This window comes from Sphaeramia orbicularis, chromosome 12, assembly GCF_902148855.1.
Source record: "Sphaeramia orbicularis chromosome 12, fSphaOr1.1, whole genome shotgun sequence".
Taxonomy (NCBI): Eukaryota; Metazoa; Chordata; class Actinopteri; order Kurtiformes; family Apogonidae; genus Sphaeramia; species Sphaeramia orbicularis.
The window spans coordinates 23382866-23410627 of NC_043968.1; the positions used below are offsets into that span (position 1 = coordinate 23382866).

Here is a 27762-nt window from a genome sequence, read left to right on the forward strand (position 1 = left end):
AGGATTAGCAGTTGAAAGGTAATTAAACATTTTAGATCAGCAGATGCTTTTGGGTCTTTGAGGGTTAAATGGTGTATATATACACTTCCTGTCATGCAAAATTTATAATCCCGTTTGTATAATTTTTTAATTTTGAAAATTGCTTCACTTTAATAGATTTTTCAGTAATTTTATTTGCAAAGAGAAAATAAATTCTATACACGTGCTAAAAACACAATCAAATTACCATTTCCAACTGTCTTTGTCCTTTTTGTTGTTTGATAAAATGACCACTGCACACAAACACCCATTTTATTCCAAACACTTTATTGCGGCCTTAGTCCTTCATAGTAACTCATGACTGCTTTCATTGCAGTCAGTAAGAGTAACGTGAATCCCAAAACACCTATTGTTCCAGCCACAGCAAAGATCACCATCCTGTGCTCTTCCCCTAGAAAGAGAGACAATTCAAATGTTAATTTTATTTATTTCATAAAATCAAAACAGCAAACAACAAACCGGATTTTTGGGATGACAATTTGTAACAAACTCATGCAACAATTTATGTCTCAACATGAAAAAGAAATGACCCAATGGCCTCACTTGTTGCTCTGACTGTACAGAAAAAAGAATCCAACAAGAACTAATGCTTAAAATCCCCATTGACACAATCTTTAAACAAATTGTGTGAATACCAACATTTCCCAAGATTGAAACTATATAATGAATCGAGTGTAAACCTCTGAACACATTTCATTAGTGTTTAAAGATGTAATCCAATGATAGACTGAACGATAAGAGCTCATCAGGATTCTGACCCCAACATGTACTTACAGTTCGATGGCTGCGTGCCTGAGTTCACCTTCATGTTAACCACCAGAGGTCCAGCAGACACAACAGCTGCTCGTTTCCCTCGTCCCTCCATGAGGCCGGCTAACCTCTTGACACGACGTTGACTGGAGCAGTTCTGTGACAGAATACAGCAGACACCTTCAACATGATAATAAAAACCTGTTTGAGCTGTAAACAGAGTCAGTATTCAATTGTAATGAAAATATGCATGGTAGCAATACTGCATATAAAAAAAAAAGTTAAAATCTTCATTTTGTTGGTGAAAGAGCTGAACTCGCCACCTCCTATGAAAATCTTGAACCTTCCCACCCATTTCATGACAGTCACACTTTCAGTATGACTCATGAAATTTGACTGGTTGGACTGAAGCCGCTACGCCGCTCTATTCAGAAACACTGAGCTCACTGGAAGGCAGAGATTTTAAAATGGCTTCCTAGGTCCATTAATTGTTTTTATTGCTTTGAATCTGAAATCACAATAAAACACCAGTGATAACAATACAGGATGCAGAAATACTGTTTTTGCTCCACTTCCCAGTGGGAGAGGATTGTATGGTGCCTAGAAAAAGTTAAGAAAAGGTTCAACATGTATCATACATGTATTTTTTTTTTGGAAGCCATTCTATTAAGTGGTAAAAATATATGGGAAAAAAGTATGTTGTGTTTGTTTCATATGGATGTCCCTGAACTACTCCTGTCTCACATTCAGACACTGTTCCCCTCCATCCCACCCTGCTTCTGAGTCATGCAGAGGGGGGAGTTAGAATCAAAATGGGGCCAAGTTATACTTTACAAACTATTGACAGGAGCTCAACCATGACTGGGTGCAGTGTATCTGTTCAAGTCCTGACAGAAACATCAGTTAATCACTTAAAGCTTCAGTAGGCAATGGTTTTGGCACCAAAATAACCTTTTAGTATATTATAATTCAAGTGTTTAGAAAGGAAACTGAACCTCTGTACCTCCCGTTGCCTCTGGTTTCAGGCTTTAGAAAATCCAACAAACAACAGAAGACCAATCACATGTTTTCAGAGAATTCTAGAAAAATGCCTCAGTGCACGGCTGCTATCCTAACGGTTCTATTTTTGTGTCACTTTTCTATAGTCCCATCAGACAGTGTTGCATTTACTTCTGCCTACTGTAGCTTTAATCATTTTACATTACCATTACATTTTAACCCATAAACACCCAGTCCTACTTCTGTGGTAATTCCCAAATAAATAACTCTAGATTTCTCTTAAGTGAATTTTTTTTCACCATTATTATAATATCCTCTGTATTTTGTGTTTTTTCAGAGTAAATCACACATGTTCCTATATTTAACTCACTGATGATGTAGATGTTCGTTAAAGCTCTAATTAAAGCTGAGGGTTATTATATCAGAAACAGAGAAAAGTGAAGAAAAAGTGATTCTCAGCAAATCACTCATTAACTGAACATAAACCCAGTGTCTCCATCCACTGTCATTGATCCAATTCCACGGGTTTTACTGGTGAATCAGTGTTGAGAGAACTGTTTTCACGGTAACTACGGAGTCCCTGAATGTCCAAATGGGTCATATCTGATGACCATGAAAAGATGAATAACTGAATTTTACCCCAAATATTGACATGGATTGATAGGATTAATGGACAAAGATGTTTTAAACAGTTTACATCAGTAGTTGGTTTTGGTCACCAGTGGATGTTTGGGTCTTTATGGGTTAGTAACGAGGTAGCACCATTAAAAATGCATATAATGAACTCAAATTTACAACTGAAATCATTTTGGGTGTAAAGAATTATCTTAAAAATTTGACGATGTCGTAGATTGGACATGACACTCGTAAGGACTCAGGCTGACCTTTGTACAGTCCTCTTCATGTCCACAGATGTTGGCCAGGCAATGAAAGAACAGAGGCTGGTTTTGAGGCATTTTGAACATCAGGATGGAAAATCGACTTCTCTGCTCTCGGCCGTTGACAGACAGCCATTGGAACATGTTATCGACAGGACAGCTGTGGGTAAAAGAACAGATGTCACCTCAATGGAATGGAACAAACTACCGGAACACATCACATAAGAAAACTGTAAAATGAAATTCAAGAAGTTAGTCAAGAAGCATCTATTGAACATAAATGATTGATTTTTGGGCTAATTGAATACATGTACTGTATATACTATACCGCTGCTGACCTAAAGGAGCTGTCGTGTCTGTATCTTGTCTGTTATTTATTTTCTTTCATGTTATGTTGTCTGTGAAAAAAAATGTTTGTTATGATAATATTGTATGTTATTTGCATTGACTAGTTGTAAAGATTATTGTAAGGACCCAAAGAAGAGCACCTGTAGTGATGGTACAGCTAATGGGGATCCTAAAGAAAGAACGAACCTTTTGGACCAGTTTGAGTATAAATTGTAGTGAAAGGTCATGTTTTAAAGAGCAGCCAACGCTTAAGTGCACTGAAGTACATTTAGCATGTTCTACAAAGTGCATCCAAAAAAAAACACTATACATTTTGAAAAATTACCCCACTTTGGCCACTATGTCAATTTCATTTCCTTACCCATGGCAGCTGTCCCTGCCTTTCAAAGATAATTCAACTTGTTTAGTCCTGAAAATGTCACTGAGGACAGGCCAAGTTAGGGTTAACATGGTGGCCAATGTGTTAATGCTGTAACCTGGCAATTTTGTGGAAAACAAGATGGATGCCCATGTCCCCTCCCATGACCTTTGATTGGATTTAAATCCCACCGATACTTCACGCAAACCAGTTTTAACTTGGATTGCACAATTTGCCCCTGCTCACTCATGCATGAAAACCTGGGTCTGTAAATTTGGACAAATATCCACCAATCCCCTACCTACTGACATCCATAAAAGAAAATTCCAAAAATTATCAAATGCAGAACTGGGGATAACATTTCAAAATGTATAGTTTTTTTTTATACACCCTGTAGTTCAGCGTAAACCAAAGAAAGAGTCCCATGGTCACCTACCCATTCTGAAGAAAAACACCCTTGACCTCATCCTGGGGGTTGGGGGTCTCAGTGGCCCAGCATGAATCCAACTGGAGGAGGACATCTGAGGTAAAAGCACTGGTGGTCTCGAAGGCCAGTTGGAAGAACAGGGTGTCGTCAGGTCCTAAGGATACGGGTCCGCTGTAGCTCTGGTTGTAGGAGTCGTCACTGTAGAGGGTCATGGTCAGACTGAGCTGCAGAGAAGAGTTAAACTCCACCACGGAGGACGATGAGATCCTGTGACAGAACAATGTGCGTGGAGATAAGTCTCAGGAAATCTGCTTCTTATTTATAGTCCCCGTCTGCAACAACACTAGACAATAATAGCACACTGAAATTCTAAAAAACAAATATCTAATGTGTGGAAAAGCCAAATATTTTAATCTTGGGGATAACTGAATAATGTCTCACCACTCTGCATTCACTCCGATCTGAGCATTGCGAACGTAATGCCGAGAATAGACACACTTCCAAATAAATTTCAGTTCACCTCGGGTTACGTTTGGTCCTTTGGTCAGCGTCACAGTCATGGTGTTTTGGAACTGAATGCATGAGTTATTCACCTGCAAAAATACACACGAACACCTTGTTATGTTCATCTAATGCATTACAAGACTATTCTACTGAGCACTTAACTGGAAGTACAAGATGACAAATTCTGAGGTACATGCACAAAAAAAAAAATATTACATTTAAAAAGAGGTTCAGTGTGTGGAGAAATTTTGTACTTACTAACACTCAAATGCAAAGAGTCAAAAAAAGTCAAAGAAGCTAGTTTTTTGTTTCAAGTCTGTTTATTTAGACTTGGGACATGTTCTGGCATCCTATCCGTTTTGCCCACTTTGGATTCATTAAAAAAAAAAAAAAAAAAGATGTGTCTGGCTCAGTAAAATTCATAATTATGTCTAGAAAATCATTTTGAACCGTGTTCAGTGATGCATGACAGCATTATCAAGCATCTTCAAAATTGATCCCTTCAGCCTGATTATGTCTAATACTAAGGATGGAACTTTTTTGTATTAATAGCAACATTTAGTTAACTGGAAAGGCGTTCCATTAAAGCAACAGATACTTATGATCATAATAAACATTTGTAATTAAGACATCTTAGGTGATCAGTTGGGATGTTCCATTCACTTCTGCATGTAATGTATGATTTTTAAACCTTAATTTGCTTTCATATAGAACATCTTGCCCCTCCGTAGATTCAAAAACTTGATGTACGTTAGGTTTTCATGGTTTGTTTGGCTGTTAGCAAGATAACTCAAAAAGTTATGGATGGATTTGGATGAAATTTTCAGGAAATGTTGATACTGGCACAAGGAACAAATGATTCAGTTTTGGTGGTGACTGGGTGGGGGCTGACCTGCCTTGGTGGAGGTCTGCGCTCTCCGAGTGCTTTTCTAGTTTATGTATAAATATAGTGTGTAACATTTCGAGCAATAGAATCAACAAGGTGGGCAAGAATGTTATTTTAGATTTTAAGTCAAACCTAATGATTTTGCTGTATTTTCCAACATGATATTCAAATGACTTCAGGTCAAAGGTCATGTTTGGTCATTCTATGTAGCTGGATACGTATTAAGGCACTATTTAAACATGATATGCATGAATGATATACAAGTTAATAAAATAGCATAAGAGCTTTGATGTGATTTTTAGGAAATATTGCTGGTGCAAAGTGATGGCAAATGGGGGTGAGTTCAGCTGTAGCAGCATGTGGAGGTTTAGATTGTTGGAGGATATCAGTATATGGCATCATATGATGGATCCTTCTAGTAATCAAAAATTCAGCTATTTCTGAGTAAGTCTATGAAAGTGGGACAGGTAGGGACTGAAAAGAGAAAAACCCTTTAAGTTTGTATGTTTGAGTAGAAGAAAAAAAACCGTTTCACATTGATGAAGAATCATGCATTTTTCATGATAACCAAGTAAACAGTGGTTATGACTATAACTTTCTAACACATCATTCAGCTGTATCTTTAACTGCATGTGGCATTTCATACAGGAATTTTTTAATTCAATGCTGCAATCTAATATGATGTTTACTGTATGACATTTTCTATTTCTATATTAGGATGCAGCCATAACATTCAAGGATCTGCTGCTAACATCTTGGTCCAGACATGACAGTAAACCTTCAGAGGTCTGGTGAAGTACAGGCCTCAGGTCAGAACTGTTTTGTGGAAAAAGTGGAACCTACACAATATTAGACAGGTGGTAATGTTCTGCTCCCATAGGTACTCTCTTGGTTAAAGAACAACCAGATCTTAGATACTTTCGGTAGGTTCTAACCATTTTACAATGAGAATGAACAAGATCTGGAGGCGCTTTGAACATCACAATGTATCCCTACTCCAAGTTGCTCAGATCCCTGTTCTTACCCATTTTGCTGTTTCAAACATTAACTTCACCCACTGACAGGTCCCACTGGAATGAGATAATCCAACTTAATACCACTTATCCTGTCATTGCTCAGAATGTTATGGCTGATCGGTAAAACTAACATTTGTAGATGTCATTAAAACCCAAAAAAAAAATCCAATTTCCAAAAGATTTTGTTATGCATATCAAACTGTCCACACTTTTCCGTCATTCATGATTTTTTTTAACATACTAATCTTGTCGGTTTAAGTTCAACATCCAGGCAAAAATGTCAAACCTGTCAGTCGTATATTGGCAACCACTGGTGACCGTTTACTCACCTGCCTCTGAGTTCCACATTTATGTGGATTTCGTGGGGTATTGAACTGATAAAACATCTCAGTCTCCTCCACTTTGCATCGCCCATCATTCAGCTTCACATTGACTTTCCCTCCCATGCGAGACGTCAGGTAGGATTTTGCTATTCCACCCTTGATCAGTTTATCCCGACACTCGCTGAAAAGGCCTTTCTCTGTTTGACAACAGGATCAGAGCAGTGTAAGGTAATGATAATCACAGTGTTGACAAATGGCAAAAACCTTCAGAAAAATGGAGGCCAGTAGTGAAAAGATAGATTTCTTTCAGAAGGCTATCGTAGGAGTTTTGTGAAGATCCCGACTATAAAATGTGTCTGACATGTTTGGTCAGAATCACAGCCTCTGAAAAAGCAGTAGAAGTTACATTATCTGTAGCTGACAGTGTTCCAGTACCATTGCAGACAGGATGTGATGGTACTGGATGCTTCATGACGGAGCTGACGTCGTAGTAACCATGATGACACACACAGATGTACGAGCCCAGGGTGTTGATGCACAGGGCGTTTAAGGGACATGAAATTTGCTCTGAAGCACACAGGTCCGGGCCTGATGGAAAACAAAGCAAATACAACATATATCAAAGAAAAGAAACGACAGTCGGAACCAGTCCAGCTGAATGTCACCTACCCTCCCAGTGAATGGCCCCATCTGTAACTGTGATGTTGGGTGCATTCAGCGACTGGATGTAATTGAGCTGAGCAGGAACTGACAGGGGCACATCTTCATCCATTATGGTTGCATCAAAAGATGAAAATAGAAATTCTGTTTTTCCCGGATCATCTGCAGGTTCAATGCCAGCCAGTTTGATGCGGGTTGGCTTAAAGTCTTCCAAGAGATCCTTCAGCTGAAACACAGAGGGTTTAATTCCACAAGAGCCTGCAAACTTAGATGGAATACTTCCTACTAAATTGTTACAGACTTAGATTATTTCAGACTCAAATCACATATTTCAGAAAAAAAACAAAAACAAAATTAAATTCTTCAGTGAACAAAGCGTTAGATTTGCACTCACCTTATGTGTGACAAACTTCACCATTTCAGCCTGAGGTTCTGACTCTCCATTCAGGAGCTCCTCAGGCAGTGACCACGGCACGACCAGACGGAGACCAGCAGTGTACAAATCTACATCTGCAGCAGGAACAAAAAACATGCATCATAATGTGTTTCGATTAGTACAAACATAAATTACCCAAAAACACAGTATTTCAGGTGGTTCTTTAGGCATTTGTTTTGTATGGCTGAGCCTCTGTACGGTTACTTCTTCTATACATCAATATGAGGTTTATGAACCCTTTTGTGTTTGACTACTACAGTGCACAGTTATTCAGTCTTTAATTAAAGCCATATGACTGCACTAATGATTCCAAATCTTAATCGTGCCATTGCATTTTCTAATATTCATTACGCTCGCTTTCCTGTCAGTTTCTCAACTGTGGATAAATAAAGTTTTATCTTACCCTGATGTATTTAATGAATCCAAAAGATGTGGTTTCAAGGAAATTCTCCATGTTACATGGAATGGATGTTTTGTCCAAAATACCACTATTTAACCCTTTTTAAGCTGTATGAAGGAGCCTGTATGCATGAATAAAGCTACACATGTAAACTTGTCATCTTTTTTTAAACCGAATGCAATATAATAAAAAACACTGTAAAAATTTAAAAAGCCAGTCATCAAACATTTCATTGGTTATATTCAACACAGAAACTATAACTACACAAGTCCTGCTGGTCCACAGGGGCCTCAGACTGACCTGGATCTTGAGCGGTTCCGGCTGCCCTCACCATGAGTTCTATGGATGTATTACCCCCCTCTAAGAACAGTTTTGAATGTTCCGACTCCCACAGTCCGTCACATTCCTCCCACACGTCAAGGATGTAGTTCTTCCCTTCCTCCAGTCCTGGCAGGTGGAGCTCTGCACCAGTCACACGGCTGCTCTGGATGACGGGGCCCTTTTCATGGGACAGCTCATATAAGAAGGCCACAGCTGGTGGGTTTGAGGTACCTGGTCTCCAGTAGGCGGTGGAGTCGCTGGAGTCATACCTGAGCTGAGACACACCGTGGGGTCCTGCACACAGACAGGCTGTAGGTACTGAACTCAACACAAACTACACAACATCTGGAAGTCTGTATAAACAAGATGATACGTCAGTGTAACCAGTCTGTGTTTACCTGTATGTACAGTGATCGTCTTGGCATTCATGAGTATTCCATCTCCACACAGGGCCTCTACCCTAGCCTGGTACCTGTGGCAGGGCAGCAGCCGCCCCACAGTGTAGCTAGTAGTGAGTATGGTGCACTGCAGCACCCCCTCATGGTAGACTCTGAACGTAGAGATGGATGAGGTGTTCCTGACCTTCCAGCTCAGGGTGTAGTTATCAGGACCAAAAGATGTCTGATGTAAGGCCTCGATGTTGGAGTGGACTGATCAGCACAAAGAAAACGTGATAGAGGTGTTTTCTTAAAAAAGGTGAGCTATAACAGAGCATCATACATGACTGCAGGATGAAGTAAGTACATAACGCACTGTGCACTTGTAATAACCCTTGGCCAGACAGACAAAATAATTACAATACCCCTCTGGCCTGAGTTGGCCCAGGGGTAAAAAGCACTTTTTGACTAATGTATTAGTTGATGCTTAAGCCACATACTCAAATAGTACTGAGGCTCAGATCGTGGAAGTGTTTTCATGGATTTCCTTCATTAAAAACCTAACAAATACAGTTCATCAATTGACAGGCTGGTTTAGCTGCTGTTTCCTAAAAGCAGCCCTGTTCTACAGTAAATAAATATGGGCCTTCGATAACAAAAATGTTTGCAGAGTGATAACATCCGTCACATTATGTTATGGTTTATACTTGTGCATGACAAGATTTTATGGAGGAGAGGGAAAAATCAAAAAATACTGGTGTAAATGTTATTGACAGCACAATAATAAAATTACTGATAACACTAAATAAAATTTATATTGTGACAGTGGATTGTTCTTCAGTTAATGTCAAAAATAAGATTTTACATTGTATCATGTAACTAATAAGAGAAAATCCCCAAAATAAGTTTCTACTGTGAAAGAAATAAGTTCATTATCAGCCTAATGCATTGGCCTAAGACGTCACTACGAGGGCAAATGTCAGTTAAATGAGCGCAGAGCTTACCAGAGTTCCCATCATTCAGAACCATCTTACTGAAGCCAGTCTCAGCCCCTGCCTGGCAAACAGTCTGAAGGCCAAACTTCACCCTCGTGCAGGGCTGCAGGTCTGATAATGTGAACACCAAGTCATCGTCCTGATGCCAGACGGACACATTCTCTGTGATGTGGTCTGTGCCGTTGAGGTAGAAGACCGTGAGGAGGAACATGGAGAACCTGTGGTTATAAGGGCTGTTCCAGGCCAAAGATATGCTGGTGCTGTTCCACGAGGTCACCTCAAAGTCCTTGGGGATGTCTGGGTCTGATCGGAAGAGGACAAAAGAATTGGAAAAGCATTTTAAAAAACTAAATAATTGAAAGTTACTACGGTGGTGTGAAGTGATGCATGGTATAAAAAGAATAGAGACAAAACTCTTCTGCTTTTGTAATGCTTCACTAAAATATAGATGATGGCAAAAAAAAAAAAAAAAAAAACTTTGTCCACTACATTTGCATGCAAATGGATATTCATCTTGGGACTTCTGGCATAAACACAAAGTGCATAGTACATTCTAAAACAAAAAATAGCTTTAAAAGGCATTCAAAGTCAATGTGATCATAGGCTGTATGTGACCATTTTAACATGTCCCTGTTTAAAATAGTCACAGCAAAGGTACCCATTCTTTTCTTTGGGTTTTTTTTTTTTTACCATCCCCTTGCAACCATCCTTTAAAGGAGTGATATTTTGCTTTTTTAAATGGAATTATGCATTTTAAAACATTTCCCTGTGGTCTACATAAACTGTAAATGCTATGCTTGGGTCTGAATTCTTCATTAATTCAACTCCACAGGTCCATCTTCAATCCTATTTCTGAGTAATGACACCAGAAAGGTCGTTTTGAGCACTGGCCCTTTAAATGCACATGAGCCACTTCAGGCCCCTCCCCCTCCAGGTTGTTGGCTGTGCTGCTCTTTCCCATTCAGCCACTTGTGTTTGTTAATACAACCAACAACTGAATATTTTAGGTAATCAGCTCAAAGTTTGGACATATTTTCAGTATGGACTACAACCACTGCTGCTGACAAACAATTATGTCGTACTTTGAGAAATGTTCATTGGAAATCTTGACCTTATATGCGCAAATGTCGTGACGTAACTAGTTATAGATGTGACAAATTAAGGAATTGAAACAGTTTGTAGAAATCCACTCGATTTTTGCCAGAATGAATATAAGCACCTGGAGGGTTCAAATTCAAACTTTATGAACTATTAGGGTCCAAATACATGAACCAAAGACTAATAAAAGTGGGTTTAGCAGAATATGACCCCTTTAAGGTGTTGCCATCTGGGTAGGTCAGATCATTGTAAACCCAGGTTGCCTTTTTTAAAATCATAGCTGTTCAATTTTATCTATACTTTAAATTCTTTTCATACTAAAAACACAATGCAGACATTTCTGTTGAAATTTACAACAGACAACTTTTCAGTGTTTTTGTGCACCACATACTGAATTCTCTTAATCCCAATTGTCCTGAAACAGTAACAAAACAAAGACGAGCAAAACCAAAGGGTACATTCTTACAACCCACCACTCCTGCTGATCCAGTCACATCCAGTCCTTACCAGTTAAAGTGGAGAGGCAGGTTAAGGACTGACTGCCCACCATGTCCACACAGACCACGTAGGGGCTGCAGGAATCCACATCTGTGAAACTGTAGTGCCTGTGGGTTGTCGTGTCCAAACCGAGGAGCTCATAAGCGCTGAGCTCAGGCTGGAAGAGTCTCACAGTGTAGCTTTGACCCACAGCAGGACCCTTCTCCACCCAGGAAACATGTACCGCGGTGGGACTCCTGGACTTGAGCTTGATTGAGGGATGATCCGTGTGACCTAGATGAGACTTAGAGTTACTTTATTGATCCACAAGGGAAATTACTTGGTCACAATAGCTCAGTTGCATATAAAAACACTAGCAAAAAAAGAAAGTAAGTGTGAAGAGATAAAAGCAATAAAGCAGGAAGAAAAAGATGTGAGTTTTAGTCAGTGGAAACAGTGAGCTGATGATCTTACCAACAGCAAGAAAGAAGTTGTCTGTCTGTTGGAAGAATAATGTTCCATTTTCACAGGCAAACACCTCATCTGGACTCAACAACATCAAGGAGCCCTAAAGAAAGACCATCAAATAAAATGAGGAGTGAACTGTGCCTACAAACTACACAAAGTGAGTCTTACAATATGCAAAATTACCAGAGTTGCATTCGTTGGTTCCTCTTGAGGTTTCTGAAGACCGCTCACTTTCAAGGACTTTGTTTCTTGGAGTGAGAGATGAACTTACTGACGACATCCAATAAACATTCATTAAAATATCCAATAATGAGCCTTGACACTTACGTGGACAAATTGTAAAAGTCCATTTCTGAGAAGTGTCTCCATTCTGAAGTGTGAGTTTGTTCTCCACATTTGGAGGCACCGTCAGCGAGGTCAGTTTACCCACATTCTGGATGGATGTTAGTGCAGTGCCATTGAGCCATATGTTAATATTATACCTTGAAAATAAAACAAATACAGAAAATACTGAACATAAAACAGCTTATAATAAATCTACTAGCCAAAACACTACATTATATATGCATTTATTTTAACCTCTTGAGACACAGATAAGTACATTTTTGACATTTTTACATTAAATAATTTTTAGAAACGGCATAATACAACAGTCTGTTTTTGTTTTTTTTTGCTTATATAATGTGACGACATTTATTTCTAGAATTTTTTGGACATATAATGTTGCTGACCCTCGACCTGATCAAGTGAAGCAGCCAAAGATCCTAACACCGCCCTCACAGGCTTGTACTGTAGACACTAAGCATGATGGGTAATCCTTTCATCTAACGCTCCTCTCACCCTGACAAACCAAAAGATGTCTGATAAAAGGCTTCAATGTTGCCGTGGGCTGATTAACAGAAAGAAAATAAATAGTAAGGTTTTTTTCTCTTAAGAAGTGACCTATGATAGTACATAATATATAACTGCTGCTAAAATATAAGGTGGTGACATTAAAAGCGCTTTGTTATAAAGGTGACCAATGCATTTCTTGGTGCTTTAGCCATATGCTTAACATAGCTCATAAATCACATTTAGCCTCAGAATAAGGGAGTGTTTTAATGAATTTCCATTTTTAACAGCCAATCAAATGCAATTAATCAGTTAACAGGACAGTTTAATTGAAATTTGCTAAAATCAGCCCAATTCTAGAGTAAATTAATAAAGGCCTTTGACGACAAGAAACTTTGTTAAGCGATAACATCTAATCATCAGTTTATATTATGGTTTGTACTTATGAATGATAAGATGTCACAGAGGAGGAAAAATCTTGTGAAGGTGAAAATGTAATTGAGAGTATAACAAAACTCCACTGATATCACACTAAATTAAGTTTATATTGTGGCTCTGGACTGTTCTAGATGTCTTTTTTTGGAAATTTTATTTTATTTTTTTTAAATCATACAAATTTATTTTATTTCTTTGTACAAATTTATTTTTTATTTAAAGTTTTTTTTCATGCAAGCATATTTTTTATTTAAGGGGTACATTTATTTTTTCAGATACTTCTTTTTAAATAAATCACAATGTCTTTTTTTTCTTCAAGTGGAAATTTTTTGGGTTGTTGCACCTCAGGGCCACCACACTGTTCACATTCAGCTAATGCAAAAAAATTCTAAATTTTCACACTCTGTACAATAACCATAGAACCCATCAGGTAAAATCATCCCATTTCTACTGTTAAAATAAGTTAATTATCAACTGAATGCATTATCATAAAGTTTCACAATTTGGGCAAATTTCAGTTAAACGACATTCCAGGCTGATGTGTCCATCCCTCTGGAGCTGGATCAATCTGGATTCATCAGACCACATGACCTTTTGCCTTTGAAACAGTCCAGTCTTTATGCTTTATATCAAACTGATGGTTGTTTAAGAAATGAGAAGCATCTCCCTGCATCAGTTAGAGTTAAAGAACTGCAGCTGAAACATGTTAATCACTGCAGTAATAATCCAGTGGAGTTAAATCCAGGTGGGAAGTCATTTTGTCCTGGCTGCCTAAGGTGGATAAACGCTAAAATCTTAACGTCAGTAAGCATTTGTAACTACAGACTTCAGTGGCCACATTTTCAGAAACATGTGTGGTGTTTACCTCTGCAGAGCATTGTCCCTGCTCATCCAACAAATAGAAAAGGAAATATCCTCGCAGTGTCCTGAAAGAAAAATGAATGACTTTAACATGTAACATCAAGTACAAGTGGACTACGGCACCGTGTGTAACTCACCTGAAGTTATGGTAAGAGGCAACAGCAGGAGAAAACTAAACACAACCTGTACAGAGCTCCTGAAAATAAAGCCCATCAGTCACCATCCAGAAAAACAGAAACACACTCTGAACACAAGGAAATATATGCTTACATTTTCTTGATAATCCTGTTAAAGGAAATCATTTTGCGTCTGAAGGCCTGTCTGGACCAGACAAACCTCCTAATGAGAGACAGGTGTGTGCTGACTGTGCTCACCTGGAGCAGGTCTGGGCGCTGATGGACAGACCACCCTTAAAACCACACAGTAGACCACACCTCCATTATAATCATGGAGACACAGGGGCTCTCATTTCATACTCAACCCTCAAAGACCTATTACTGTTTCTGTTCTGATGTCCAAATTAATGTTACTCTTAACCTCTCCTAAGTGATTTATTATCCCACCCCCCACCCCCACCCTCCAAAGGGGAGGCAAGGGGTGGTGTTTTTGGTTCGGACTGTTTGTTTGTTAACACTTTAGCAGGAAAACTCTTGGTTGAATTCATACCAAATTAGGTTTATAGATTGCCAGTGACCCAGAATAGATCTGATTACATTTTGGGAAAAATAGGCCAAAGTTCAAATTTTTACCTCCACCAAGGAATGGCGGAGGTAATGTTTTCATTGGGGTCTGCCTTGGTGGAGGTCTACGCTCTCCGAGTGCTTTTCTAGTTAATGAATTTTTAAAATATTTTTTCCTCTCCCATTTTCTTATAATAGGCGAAATTTCAAATGTCTATAAAAACATCTATTTTGTTTCAATTTACTTCAAACTTGGCACATATATAGAGGCAATAGATATGATGACATCAGCACATGCATGAACATGATGACATAAGCTGGATCGATGCCAAAACTAGAAAAGCACTCAGAGAGTGTAGACCTCTGCCAAGGATGATAAGGATGAGAAGACAGGGTTAGAATGATTTTGTTGAAATTTTCAGGAAATGTTGATTGTGGCACAAGGAACAAATGATAAAATTTTGGTGGTGACTGGGGAGGGGGCATGACTGATCTGCCTTGGTGGAGATCTGCGCTCTCCGAGTGCTTTTCTAGTTTGTAAATTTAGCCAATTTAGCAAAAATTATCATCAGATTTTGAATAAACAATAAAAAGTTTTGGGTGTAAGATCGTTTGGTTACATGGTCACAGAACTCAAAATCTTAACATGCAGGAGAAATTCTTATTTCAGATTTTGATTTTTTCCCCCTTCAGTGATATTCCGTTTCTATTTGTCCAGTGGAACTGACCTCTGGGACCAGGGAAAACTCCCTTCAGTGCTGAAATAGAAATGTTAGTCTCATTCAGTGGTTAAATCCAGGCCTGTCCGTGTTCTTAAAGAACCAACTGGAGTATTTTACTGGATGTTGTAAACACACAGTTCATAATCAAATGGTTATTATGATGTTAAACAGTGTAGTCCACACCCAATGTTTAGTTTATCTGAAACGGTAACAGCTCAGTCTTGTAGTCAGTAGGTCTAGTCTGTAAAGACATACGAGTTTTGGCAGATATCATAGTTAAACACAGCATATAAATGGTGGTATATGTGGTAATTCTACAACAAAGGCAAGTTATATAAGAAGGGTTTAACTTGACAAAAAAGTGTCACAATTAGCTGCTGATTCCACCCAGTAACAGCTTGTTCACTGTTCCACAGAGGGTCTGTAGGTGGCAGTGTGCCCCTTTATGCAAGTTTACAGACAATTACAGAAGTTCCATGAGTAACTGGCAAAACCTAAGAAGTAATTGAGGACAAACTGTGTAAAAGTCCCCCTTCATGAATCCTATGGGCTGACATTTTCCCATTTACCTTCTGTGTGTGACTTTGTGATTACATTAAGCAAAGCAAAGACGACTTGTCCTCTATTAGTTGCCTGCATCAGTGCGACGTCCAGCTGCTCTGGGTCTGTTGGATGGCACTCAGGACACCACACAGACAGAGCAGCTTTTGTCTGATAAATCTTAACAAGCAAGCAGCCAAATTGGAGTCACAAGTATGCACAGTTTGCTTCAGTCTGCAACTTTTCTACCTCAGTTGGGACACAATCCACGTCAAATCATGATCTGAGCAGCAGGGTCTGTGGAGGTCGACGTGTATTTTATCACAGTATGGAGAGCTGGCACAGTTTACTGCTGCTGTGCACACTAAGTTTTGTGCTGGCCCCTGGAGAGCCAAGGAAAAATGATGATGACATCGACCTTGTTAGTTTTCTGAGAAGTATCTACCCCGGGCTGCTGGTGAGAAACCGACCGTTTGTCATCGACCAAGACTTTGAGATAAACTCCCTCAAGGAGCCGGGGCACCCACAGATCCTCTCAATCACTGAGGAAACCAAGGACAAACCAGTCAATCAAGATACAAAAGTGGCCTCTGGACCTTTGGTGTTAACCAAAGACGGCCACATCAGGGGGGTTTCTGGGGATAAAGCCCACATATTCTATGGGATACCCTATGCAGACCCTCCGGTTGGAGCTTACCGCTGGAAGGCCCCCAGAGCTCTGAGTCCATGGCCAGGGGTTTATGACGCCTCCTTCCCCAGAGCAGCATGCATGCAGGCCTGTGCAGGACCCATCATTGAGGAGTGTCCACAGACAGTAAGAAACATCAAACTCCTTCTTTACTGTCAGAGTATTTATATTTACCTTTCAGGGTAAAAATGTCATTTTAATTTTAATTTAATTAATTGATTTATTTCTTAATTTAATTAGCTGTTATTAGTACTATAGCAGCAGGATACATTCCATGCAGATATTAAATGATTATTAAAGACGACAGACTCTGGGTTCAAGTGAGTTTCAGTTGCATGACCCTTTCCAGTTGAGTACTTTTACTTTTACAAAAGCACAAGTACTGTACTGAAATATAAATTTGAGGTACTTGTACTTCACTTTATTCACAATATCTGCAGCCTTACACATTACATGTTAAACCTGAATAATATACTTTTTACTCCACTACATTTGTTTGACAACTTTAGTTACATTTCAGATAGTTTTCTATTGGTTTCCAGTCCAGTGAATAACTACATATCTCCAAATGAGTTGATTTTAACCCACAAAGACCCAGTGCTACTTTTGTGTCAGATCCCAAATGATTTTTTCTCTATATTTAAGCTTTCTTAAGTGATTTATCAACGTTTATTATAATATTGTCTTGTGTCCTGTAAATCATGTATTTTCTTATATTAAATTTAGGAGTTCATGAAAACTCAACAATAGAGGAAACTGAAGAAAAAAAATATTTTTCAATAAACTCTATCATTAACTGAACATACACCAAGTGTCTCCATCCACTGTCATTGATCCAACTCCATGGGTTTACTGGTGAATCAATGTTGTAGAAGATAACGGTGTTTCCACATTCACTATGGAGCCTCTGAACATCCAAATGGGTCATCTCTGATGACCATGAAAAGATGACAATCCGTATTTTACACCATTTATTTACATGTACTGATAGAATTAGTGGATCAACAGGTATTAAACATTTACATCAGTAGATGGTTTTAACCGCTGGTGGATGTTTGGGTCTTTATGGGTTGAATGTTTGGGATAAACTGAGGGATGAACTGTACCTTTGTGTGCTGAAAGCAAAAAAAAAAAAATCTTCTTTCTTAAACTAAATAAACTCTTGATAAACCACTCTAAATAAACTCTACAATAAACCACTTGAATTCTGTGAAAAATGCATTGTTACAAAGTTTACTTTTTTTATAAGGTCATTTGAAAGACTTCTAATATAGTTGGATGGTTTATGGATCATCACATGCTTGTAGCGTTGCTGTCGGGAACAAATCTGCTGTTGTCTGCCAGTAGTTACATTCCTCTGCCAGTTTGGAATAATGCATTATTCTTCTCAAGTCAGAAGAGCTTGTTATTCTGTTATTTGTCAGCTGAATGCATGAGGCACATTCACTGCACTGAAGAAACCACACAACTACTAAACCTAATCTCAAAAAGTCAGAGCAAAAGACTGATCTAAAGCCTCTATCCCAAACATTAGCAAACAATTACAACTCATACAGTGATAGAATTTGAGATGTGGAGTTACATTTGTTTCAAGTTATTTATTTTCTTTTGCAAATGAATGATTTATTTTTCACAGATTTTCATCAAAAAAGTATTCCACTCAGCCAGAAAAATATTGACTACAAGACAAATTATTCATTTTTTGTATCACAATATAATTTGTTTTAGACAAAAGTTTATTTAATACACTTCATCTAGAATCAGTAATTGTAACATACCAACAGTGTTTATATATTGTCCAATGGCCCACAGTAAACTATACTGTTGTAAAAAAACAAAACAAAACAAAATAAAAATAAAATGCTATGCCCTAACTGGAAACTATGTACTACAGTCCAAAATGATTAAGAAATATAATAATTAATTTACAATGTGTAAATGTCAAACTTAACAACTTAGTGTTATCATTAGTACTTGGTCTAATATTACAGTGGTTTGTTTTCAGTTTAATTGATGGCATGAGTGATTTTTGTAATTTTAAGTTTAGTTTAAGTTTAGCTTAGTTTTAGTTGAGTTTTTATTTGGTTTTAGTGTTGGATTATCACACCAAGAAAGAAATTACTAACTAAAGGTCAAAGAGCTGTGTTAGACTACAACTCCCAGGGTGCATTTCAAGCAGCAAATATCTTAAAACTCAGCTTCAAATTCTCTTATTTGTACACAGTGTAAGCTGTAGCTTTAACTTGGTGACCAGAAGTTCTACCAAACATCCTCCATTTGCATTTCTTCCATTTTGATGACCAGCCCACTTCTCCATGGAAACGTAAGCTGAGACTCATGGGTGTTGTAGTATTTAGAGTCAGTTATTGATTTTGAAGGACACGCCCCCTTTATAAGACCAAGGCTCTAATAGGTTTGTTAGTTACTATTGTGTCTGTCAATAACACACAAATTGTTAGTGAATTAGAAAATAAAACTAAATTTAGGATGGTATGTTGACTTTGGTGGCACATGACACTCATTACATCAGGGCCGTCTTAACACATGGACCTGATGGGCACCTGCCCCTGGGCCCCACCAGCAGAGGGGCCCCATGCTCATCTGTGTATGTTAACTCTTCAATGCACCTTGTATCATATATGATACATACCGATCAAAGGCATATAGTTACTTCACGAATTCCCAATGCAAGTTCTTTTCTGCTTTTTAAATTATTTGTAATTTTTTATTTTTTTTTTAATTTTGTACTAAAATTTTTCAATCGTTTTTTACAGCAAGCAAGCAAAGTTTATTTATATAGCACCTTTCACAGACGGGAGAAGTCACAAAAGAACAATAAAATACCAAGGGAAAACACAGATATAATTACAATCACAAAAAGGTATAAATTACAGATTTTTTTTAAAATTTTGTACAAAAATTTTTCAATATTTTTTTTACAGATTTTTTTTTTTTTTAATTTTGTACCAGAGTTTTTCAAACAATCTATAACTTTCACTTAAACATGTTATTTTAATTAAGTTTAATATCTAACATATGTTTGATTTACCTAATCTAAACTATCCATTCAATTAGTAGTGTGAAAACAATCATAGTTACATTAAACATCAAATATCAAATAAAGTGCCAATAAATAATATATGTATATGTATGTTGGATTTTATTGATCATTTACATTTTTATTCCTGTGAGTAATTGTCATAGGGGCCCCAGTCGACTGTTTTGCCCAGGGCCCATAATGCTGTAAAGACGGCCCTGCATTCCCTCTCATGTCTCAATAGGTAAGCGAGGACTGTCTTCACCTCAACATCTTTGTACCACTGGAGGTGAACTTCAGCACCCCCCTGCTGAGCTCTCTGCCGGTCCTGGTTTGGATCCATGGAGGGGATTTTATCGCCGGTTCTGCCTCCAAACCTCTGTATGACGGACGCTTCATCAGCAACTTCACCCGCACTGTGGTCGTGAACCTCGAGTACCGACTGGGTGAGACACTGTAGACACACTTGACCCCAAATCCAGTCTAAATCCACTACCCTATCTTTCTCATATGTAAACTTTTTGGACACAATGGATACTTTTTGTTGATGTGTATTCAACCAATGGAGAAAGTTTTTTGCATGATTATTTAAAAAAAAACAAAACAAAAAAACTGTATGTACTGATATTTTAGAAAAACATCTGTTGGCATTGCCTGACAAAGGCAGTTGGCAACTGAGGGTGTGTGTTTGTGCTTATTTTCCCTGACTGGGCTAGTGGTGATTATTCTGCTTTCCTTTTCTGCTGTAAACAAGAGCAGTGATATGTGAAGTACAATGTGGAAATGGGAGTGAATGAATGACTTAATCAATTAGTCAATTATGTGTCGTTGATCATGTGATCTGATGCCTGGTTTAAAGGTGCATTTGGGTTCCTTGTGTCGGGAAAAGACCCTCATACCTCTGCGGTGGGGAATTATGGGATCTTGGACCAGCAGGCTGCTCTTCTTTGGATCCAAAGGAACATTGCTGTGTTTGGAGGAGATCCCAGCAAGGTAACTCCCACAAAAATGAAATCTTATCAACCAGTCATGACACACAGGTATAGGACAGACTAGTTTTTAGGGCCTCGTATTTGATTTTTAGTCTTCAAAGTGAGGTTTGTGTTCTTTTTGAGGTGTTTAAATATCTGGTTATGTCCATATTTTAATAATATTTGGGGCACAGGTGACACTGAATGTCACATCTTTCTTCAAATGGTATGCAAATACAAGAAAAAAATTTTTTTAAACAATTTTTGTAGCACTAGATCCCAACACTATACATGTATTTGTTACATTAATATCCATCCATCCATCCATCCATACTCCCTGTCTTATCTCTGATGGATCAAAATTCTGCTCCAATATTAACAAACTGAAATTTTGAGAATGTTATTCTGGCTGTAACCTTTCACCTAGAAGAACCAAAATGTAATTATCTGTAGTCATGACCCCCAGGAACTGACAGACAAACAGACACAGAATAGTAAAAACATAACGTCCTTGTCAGAGGAAATAGTGAAGAGGAGGAAGCCATGCGTCGCATCAGATCTTAAATATACAGTATATTTTAATTGGCATTTAATTAATGTTGTAAATTAGTAATGCAATGTGGGAAAGTATATCTTACACTACAGACAGTGAAAAGTTAAATCTGCAATTAAATAAAATAGGTTTAACACAAAGAATGTTTGTAAAAAAAAAAAAAATTATAATAATAAAATAAATAAATGTAAATTGAGGCCAAAAGTACTAAAATAGATTTATTCTTCTATTATTCCCTTAAAAAATTCTGATCACTTTGCCATTTCATGGTCATGGCTCTGGGTCGATAGTGTAAATACAGGATATGAACTGTTTTTCTAAAGTGTAAACTGCTGACCCTGTGAAACTGCAGATCTAAAAAAAAATTAAACCAATGACTGGAAGAATGATCATTATTTTTTGGACTAGACTGGTGTGGGAGTGTGGGAGTTGTGATTCCTTTTTTTTTTTTTTTTTTTTTTTTTTTACACAAAATGAATAATTTGACTGAGATTCAGCAGGTTATTAATTATAATAACCATTTGTATTCTGTATAATGTAACTGTACATGTTGACAGCTGAAGAGGGGCTGAAATAATTGTGGTCCCAGTCTGTTTTTTCACTTAAACATTTATGCTGTTTGTTCACATGGGATGGAATATGGAACGAAAGCAGTGCATGAGAAATCTGCAAAACAGGCAGGAGGGGTGAAAATCATCTAAATGTGGTCAGTTTAATGTTTTCCAGGTGGAGAATGTTGTACAGAGTCACGTTGCATAATGAAAAGCTTCTCTCTGTGGCTCTACACCTGGACTTGTCTTATGTTTTGTGTCAGGTGACGATATTTGGTGAGAGTGCAGGAGCTCAGTCGGTGAGTCTTCACCTGATGATCCAGAGCAGTAAGCCTCTGTTTAGGCAGGCCGTCCTGCAGAGTCTACCCTTCTCCATCCCACTGAAGACCCGGTGAGGAACCGTCTGCACCGTTTCTCACATTCTGTTTCCTATTGCTCCTTCTGGTGTTTTTTTTTCTTCATCAGACTGAACTGTAATTTTGTTTGTGCTCCTCTTTCTCAGACATGATGCTCTGAAACTGGGGAAGGAGTTTGCTAAACAGACCAACTGCTCTGTAAGCGACATCGTCTGCCTGCTGTCTCTCACTCCACAAGCCGTCCTCGCTGCCCAGATGAAAACAAGTAGGACGCTACTAACACCAGCCTACGCTCACCAAATTTAGAGCATCGCTCAGGGCTGCCCACACAGTTACATAAGAAGGCAGCATATAGTATGTTTATCTGAAAAAGATTATAGAAGGCATTCATTTTCATCCTGAAATCATAACAACTGAGGAACAGGGGCAATTAGAGGGACTTTACTGCCTCATAGCACGGAATGAGTGTAATAAATCTGCAGAGCTGACAGACTTATTGATCCATTTCACCGACTGTGATGATGATGTCACCAGCTGCAGTTTTCTTTGGTACTTTATGCTTAGTCTGTGGTCCAAAAATCCAGAATAATGAGACACCGGTGACACTTAAAAGCCCCTGCAACACAGAAATGTTCAGTCTTTCTTTGTTGAAAACATGGTTAAATTTATGTGTTTTTGATTTCAGGCTCCAAGCTTGTGAACCCGTTCAGGTTCCTTGAGGTTTTTGAGACATGGGGACCGTATATAGACGGAGAACTGATCAAAGAGCAGGCCGTGACTGCCTTTCTGAAGGGCCACTGGCAAAAAGAGAAGCCGGTGCTGCTGGGTAAGGGACCACAGACAGACATACAGGAAAAGATGAAATGTATTATAGATGATGAAGAAGCTGCACACACTGACCTGAGGTTGAAAAGGTATAAATGTACTCTGTCCACCAGCATTTATTCTTCTGACATTGATCTCACTATCCTCTGATGGTCACCTCTGGTCAGTTTGCTCAAAATCTTGGGTATTTCATTTCTGCTGGACTCCCTTTGATTCCTATTATAATGCTGTGTGATGCCAGGATTCAAAGATTATAACGCACCCTCAGGGCAGTGTTCACAAAAAAAACAAAAAAAAAAAAACAACAACTGTGATGCTGTTCTTTGGGAAGGCAAGGTGAATGCTAAAGCATAATTACCTATTGCTGTAAAATGCCCCGTGGTCATGACAACAAGTAAACATGTCAAATGGATTTCAACAAAGACTGAGTCTGTGTTCCATCCTGTAGGTACAACATCAGAGGAGGGGGTGATCTTTGTGTACGGCATTTTCAACAAGCCCATCTCTGCAGTGGAGAGCACTGTGTACATAACGGCCATCTTTAAACAACATGCTCTGAAGATCCTCCACAAGTACCTGCCCCTGTACAAGGATGCAGATCGCAGGGGGATGTTGGCTCAGGTAAGACCTGGAGGCCATCTCACATCACTTCACAGTCCAGAGCTGATGCCATATCTGACCCCGGACTCCAAACTGAGACACACATTTCTAGTCCAGTTTGTAATCTGGTTGTTTTCAGAATTGAAACCCTAAAGTAACGCACTCTGCAGTCCCTTAAATACCTACAACTACAGGGTGACCCAAAAAAACGAGAATTTTTGAAGTGCGTATTGGCAGACATGAGCAAGTGGCAGCACTGCGAGACAGTGACCTTGAGCAAGTAAACACACCCCCATTTTAGTAACCATGGATCAGTGGAACGGGCAACAGCGTGCGTTAGCCATAAAAATGTTTTATAAAAACGGTGATGGTTTGACAGCTGCGCAGCGGGAGTTCCGACATTTTTACAACTTAGGACATCATGGTGTTGTTCCATCAAAACACGCGATAAAATGTTGGATTAATAACTTTGAAGAGACTGGATCTGCCCTAAAGAAGAAACCAGCTGAGATGTTGCAGCGGTCAATGAGGAATCTCAACAGTAGATTTGAAGAATGCATTCATACAGGAGGACGCCATCTACAGGAAGTAATTTTAAAAAAATGAAATTTCCATCATTGTTTCTTAAATGGCATGTTTTAAGGTTTCAATGACTATGAATAAAATATTTTTCTTCCATCACTCTTGGTTTTATTGGATTGTTAAAAAGTTCCCGTTTTTTTGTGTCACCCTGTACTTTTGTGTTGAATTCCAAATAAATGTATTTTCACATTTAAACTTTCCTAAGTAATACATCAAAATTTATTATAATATTATTAGTGTAAATAAAGTATTTTCTTATATTTAAATTATGATTCAAATTCAAAGGTTACTATATTATAATAGAGAAAACTATAGAAAAAGTGACTTCTTCAACAAATATATACTTACTTGTTACTTATAACAAGTGTCTATAACCACTGTCATTTGTCATTTTATTGCTGAATCAATGTTGCAGAAGGTGACTGTTTCACCACAGAGCCTCTGAACATTTAAATGGGTCATAAATGATACCAATGAAAAGCTGAGAAACTGCATTTTGTCTGCATTATTTTAATGCATTGATAGGATCAGTGCTTCAGAAGACATAAAACATTTTAGATCAGTGGATGCTTTCAGTGGTCAGTGGATTTTAGGTCTTTGAGGGTCAGAGGCTGATCAGTCCTCGGTGTTGGATTCACATGTCGATCACATGTCGATACAATGACAAACCTCCAACTACAGAAAGAAGAGGGATGAATGTCATTTTTGTTTGGCAAACGTTGTGACTACTGACCGACACATTCTACTTCCATAAAACTGTTCTGCCACAAAAACACACTTTAAAAGGTCACAAATAAACATTCATTCTTTGGATGGATATCAAACATCTATGGGGAGGGGTCTATAAATGCAGTTTGTTTTGTTATTAAAGAAGAGCAGGGACCAAACATCACAGGCTGGTTGTTCGTATACAGCTGAGTCAAAGCCATAATACCCTCCTGAGACCAGGAAAGTACAAGTTTGGGGCTTTTTTAAATTAACCCTTTCATGCATAGTAGTCACTCCAGTGGACAGCTTTTCTCCAGCTGTTCTCTTGTACATTCATGGGTGTTGTTGTTTTAGTTCCATATCAGCTGACACAGTGGACACAGGCATCATCCCATACACTGACATTCAGATCATGATGTTCTGGATTAACCTGATCTGCACTAACATGTCTGAGTGAAAATCAATTGCTTGTTATTGTTATTAGACTGTAATTAATAGTTTTTTAAACAAAAAGGTTCTTATATTTTTATATTTTTTATCTCCATGAAGTGATTAATAACTAGGATTAAAGTATTACAAAATATGAGAAAACATCAGGTTAGCTGCATTAAAAATGTTTTGTTTTGTTTCCATAGTTTTCACACAGTATATTAGTAAGTATATAGTATATTAGTAAATCCATTTACCATTTTAAATGCATGTTTCTGTGCTTCAAAAATTAAACACACGGTGTCCAGCTGATTTTTTCAACTCCATGAAAAATAGGTTCATAAAAAAATTTCAATCGCATTGTTTTTTTAAGGCCTAAAGAGGAATAAAAATACTCAGGGAAAAAAATCTTGATTAAGGCTCTCATAATTCATGCATGAAAGGGTTAAATATTTGCCTATATTGTAAACATCATGATGCAACAGTTTTTTCAGATGCATTTTTTATTTTTATGGAATGTTCTTTGCAGTGGACAGGGTTTTTTTTCTTTGTTTGTTTTTTTTTAATAAAGCTGTGAAACTCTTGTCCATATACGTGGACAGAAAACCCATAGCTGGGTCTTAGGAGGATATAGTGACCAGACCAGGGATCCAAACCATGACCTCCAGGTGTGAGTCACACACAGAAACCACCTGATCTCTGTTTAATAAGCACAATGTTGAGCTATTCTGTCATCTGTTCAGTGCACTTTGATACCAACAGTGTTTATAAAATGACTCAAGCAATGACACAGCATTTCTGTGCTGATAGTTTATTGATTTGCAGATTTTCTGATTTTGCTGAATTTACTGTGTGTGCTAATATTTTGTGCTAAATGTAATATTCTGAATTGCACAGATATCAGATTAATATTCTGCACATAGTTTTGTGCTTACATTTGAGCAGGTCTAAATGTTATCTGTGCATACTGAACACTAGGAATCCTTGTATGTCTTGAACAGAAGCTTTGCATCCTCTCACCTGTAAATGACTGTTGACAATTTACAACACTCCCACAAACCGAATACGGATGTTGAGGTTCAATCACACAGACAGAACTGACAGAATAATGGCTCTGAAGATGCTTATTAGCACCGAGCGCTGATGACAGACCTGTGATCACATGCCATTAACCAGATATGCTGGCAAAAAGGCCCAGGTCTAAATGATCAGACTACACCCCTTTGTCAAAAGTTAAAAGCAAAGAGCCACATTTCTTCCCAAACCTATAATATTGGCAGAGAATGGTTAGAATTATCAGGCAGCAACAAGAAGCACATCAAGCCCTGGCAAAAATAATCATAAATTGTAAAAGGTAATGATTAAATGTCGACACTAAATATGCAGGCCTGTTATTATGAGGCAGGAGAAAGGATACTTATCAGAATTTACTTTCAGGCCTATACTTAGATCATTTCCAAAAAGCATTTTAAGTCAAATTTAAACGGATATTTTCAGTTTCTAAAAAGCATTATTCCCTAGGCAGGCTTCCTCTGATCAGTCTTAGCAAAAGTGCATTTTTTCAGTATTCTTCGATTTGATGTGCCTTTGTCTTGTTGTGATCAGCTTTACAGCCGCTTCCTGTCAGTTTCCAGCTGGGCATCATCCCAATAGCTTCTAGTTTGCAAGAAGAGTCAAATGTAAATTAATTCACTGACTTTTTTTCAAATTAAATGTGAATGTAATGTGAAAAAGAAAAAAAAAATAGTAGGCAGGTGCAGCTCTTTGCATTCTGCTTTTAAGAGTTTTTTTTATTTCATATTTTCCTCATACTCAAGTGCACAAACACACACACACACACACACACACACGCATGCATTAGTAACAACCAACAGTGGGTTTGCACAGTGGGTGGTCACGCATGGATCGATGTCCCACCCAGTTGGAGCTCTGCATGTAAGGGGTACCCAGCTGTCACCGTACCGCCTCCCGCCTCTGCATCTCTAACGAGGATGATGGGGAATAGAAAATAATTGGTCTTGTTAGTTGAAAAACAACCATGTGCCACATTTCCTCCGAACCAGACCGGTTAAGGAAGGACTCGACCGTTTCCCCATCGCTCCTTAAATACAGCCACTGGCTTCTGCCTACAGAGGGAGCTACAGGTCCAGTTTATCCTCACACCTCTAAGACAGACTGATGTCAGTGTTTATTCTTTCCCATCATTTGTATGGATGAAGCATGTGGACCACCTGGAGATGAAGGATTTGTCTGTTTGAGAATCAGCCTGACTGCTCTCACTAAGGAACGGCTTGTCTGTCATGAACATCTACAGTGACACAATGGGATCAGCAGAGGAATCAGAGATAAAGCTCAGACAGAGAGGAGGTGGACGGGCGACTTGTCGACCCATTTGTGTTAATGGTGGTACATTTAATATTTGAAGGAGATGACGGATCAGAAACAGTCCAATGTGCAGCCTCCGACATGACCACAGCCAGGGGCAGGACTGTGAAGAACTGCTGTATTAGTTAATGAGCTGAAAATATGTTTTCTGATATCAAAGTGACCTTAAAGGTGGGGTATGAGATCTTAGAAAAACAGTTCAAGCAAGCAACATTTTGAAAGTACTCAATTCAAAAGTCCAAACCCCT

At 38.3% G+C, this 27762-nt stretch overlaps 2 protein-coding genes across 2 annotated transcripts in view; one reads left to right on the plus strand and one right to left on the minus strand.

Moving 5' to 3' along the window:
• Nucleotides 1-305: 305 nt before the first annotated feature.
• LOC115430615 (uromodulin-like 1) lies at nucleotides 306-12040 on the minus strand. Its single transcript, XM_030150721.1, has 14 exons — nucleotides 11944-12040; nucleotides 11323-11586; nucleotides 9727-10020; nucleotides 8744-8995; nucleotides 8325-8639; nucleotides 7583-7698; nucleotides 7198-7414; nucleotides 6964-7116; nucleotides 6535-6725; nucleotides 4241-4392; nucleotides 3809-4066; nucleotides 2673-2826; nucleotides 814-946; nucleotides 306-430 (listed from the first exon to the last, which is right to left on the minus strand). Exons 1-14 carry the CDS (start codon nucleotides 12038-12040, stop codon nucleotides 306-308), a joined length of 2721 nt encoding a protein of 906 aa, XP_030006581.1.
• A 3960-nt stretch (nucleotides 12041-16000) lies between these two features.
• Nucleotides 16001-27762, plus strand: part of LOC115430816 (cAMP-regulated D2 protein) — a 20515-nt gene continuing 8753 nt past the window's right edge. Inside the window, exons 1-7 of the mRNA XM_030151051.1 lie at nucleotides 16001-16643; nucleotides 19799-20000; nucleotides 20414-20547; nucleotides 21893-22020; nucleotides 22132-22250; nucleotides 22671-22811; nucleotides 23259-23431. Of these exons, the coding sequence (XP_030006911.1) occupies nucleotides 16158-16643; nucleotides 19799-20000; nucleotides 20414-20547; nucleotides 21893-22020; nucleotides 22132-22250; nucleotides 22671-22811; nucleotides 23259-23431 (1383 nt within the window). The 5' untranslated portion in view covers nucleotides 16001-16157. The remainder of the gene's footprint in view (nucleotides 16644-19798; nucleotides 20001-20413; nucleotides 20548-21892; nucleotides 22021-22131; nucleotides 22251-22670; nucleotides 22812-23258; nucleotides 23432-27762) is intronic.

Excerpts from the sequence above, each read along its gene's own strand:
- LOC115430615 (XM_030150721.1), bottom strand. The coding sequence starts at position 12,040 with ATGTCGTCAGTAAGTTCATCTCTCACTCCAAGAAACAAAGTCCTTGAA. Across the intron at positions 8,640-8,743 it reads GACGATCACTGTACATACAG|GACCCCACGGTGTGTCTCAG; the intron begins GTAAACACAGAC and ends GTCTGTGTGCAG. Across the intron at positions 7,117-7,197 it reads TGGGGCCATTCACTGGGAGG|GCCCGGACCTGTGTGCTTCA; the intron begins GTAGGTGACATT and ends GTTTTCCATCAG.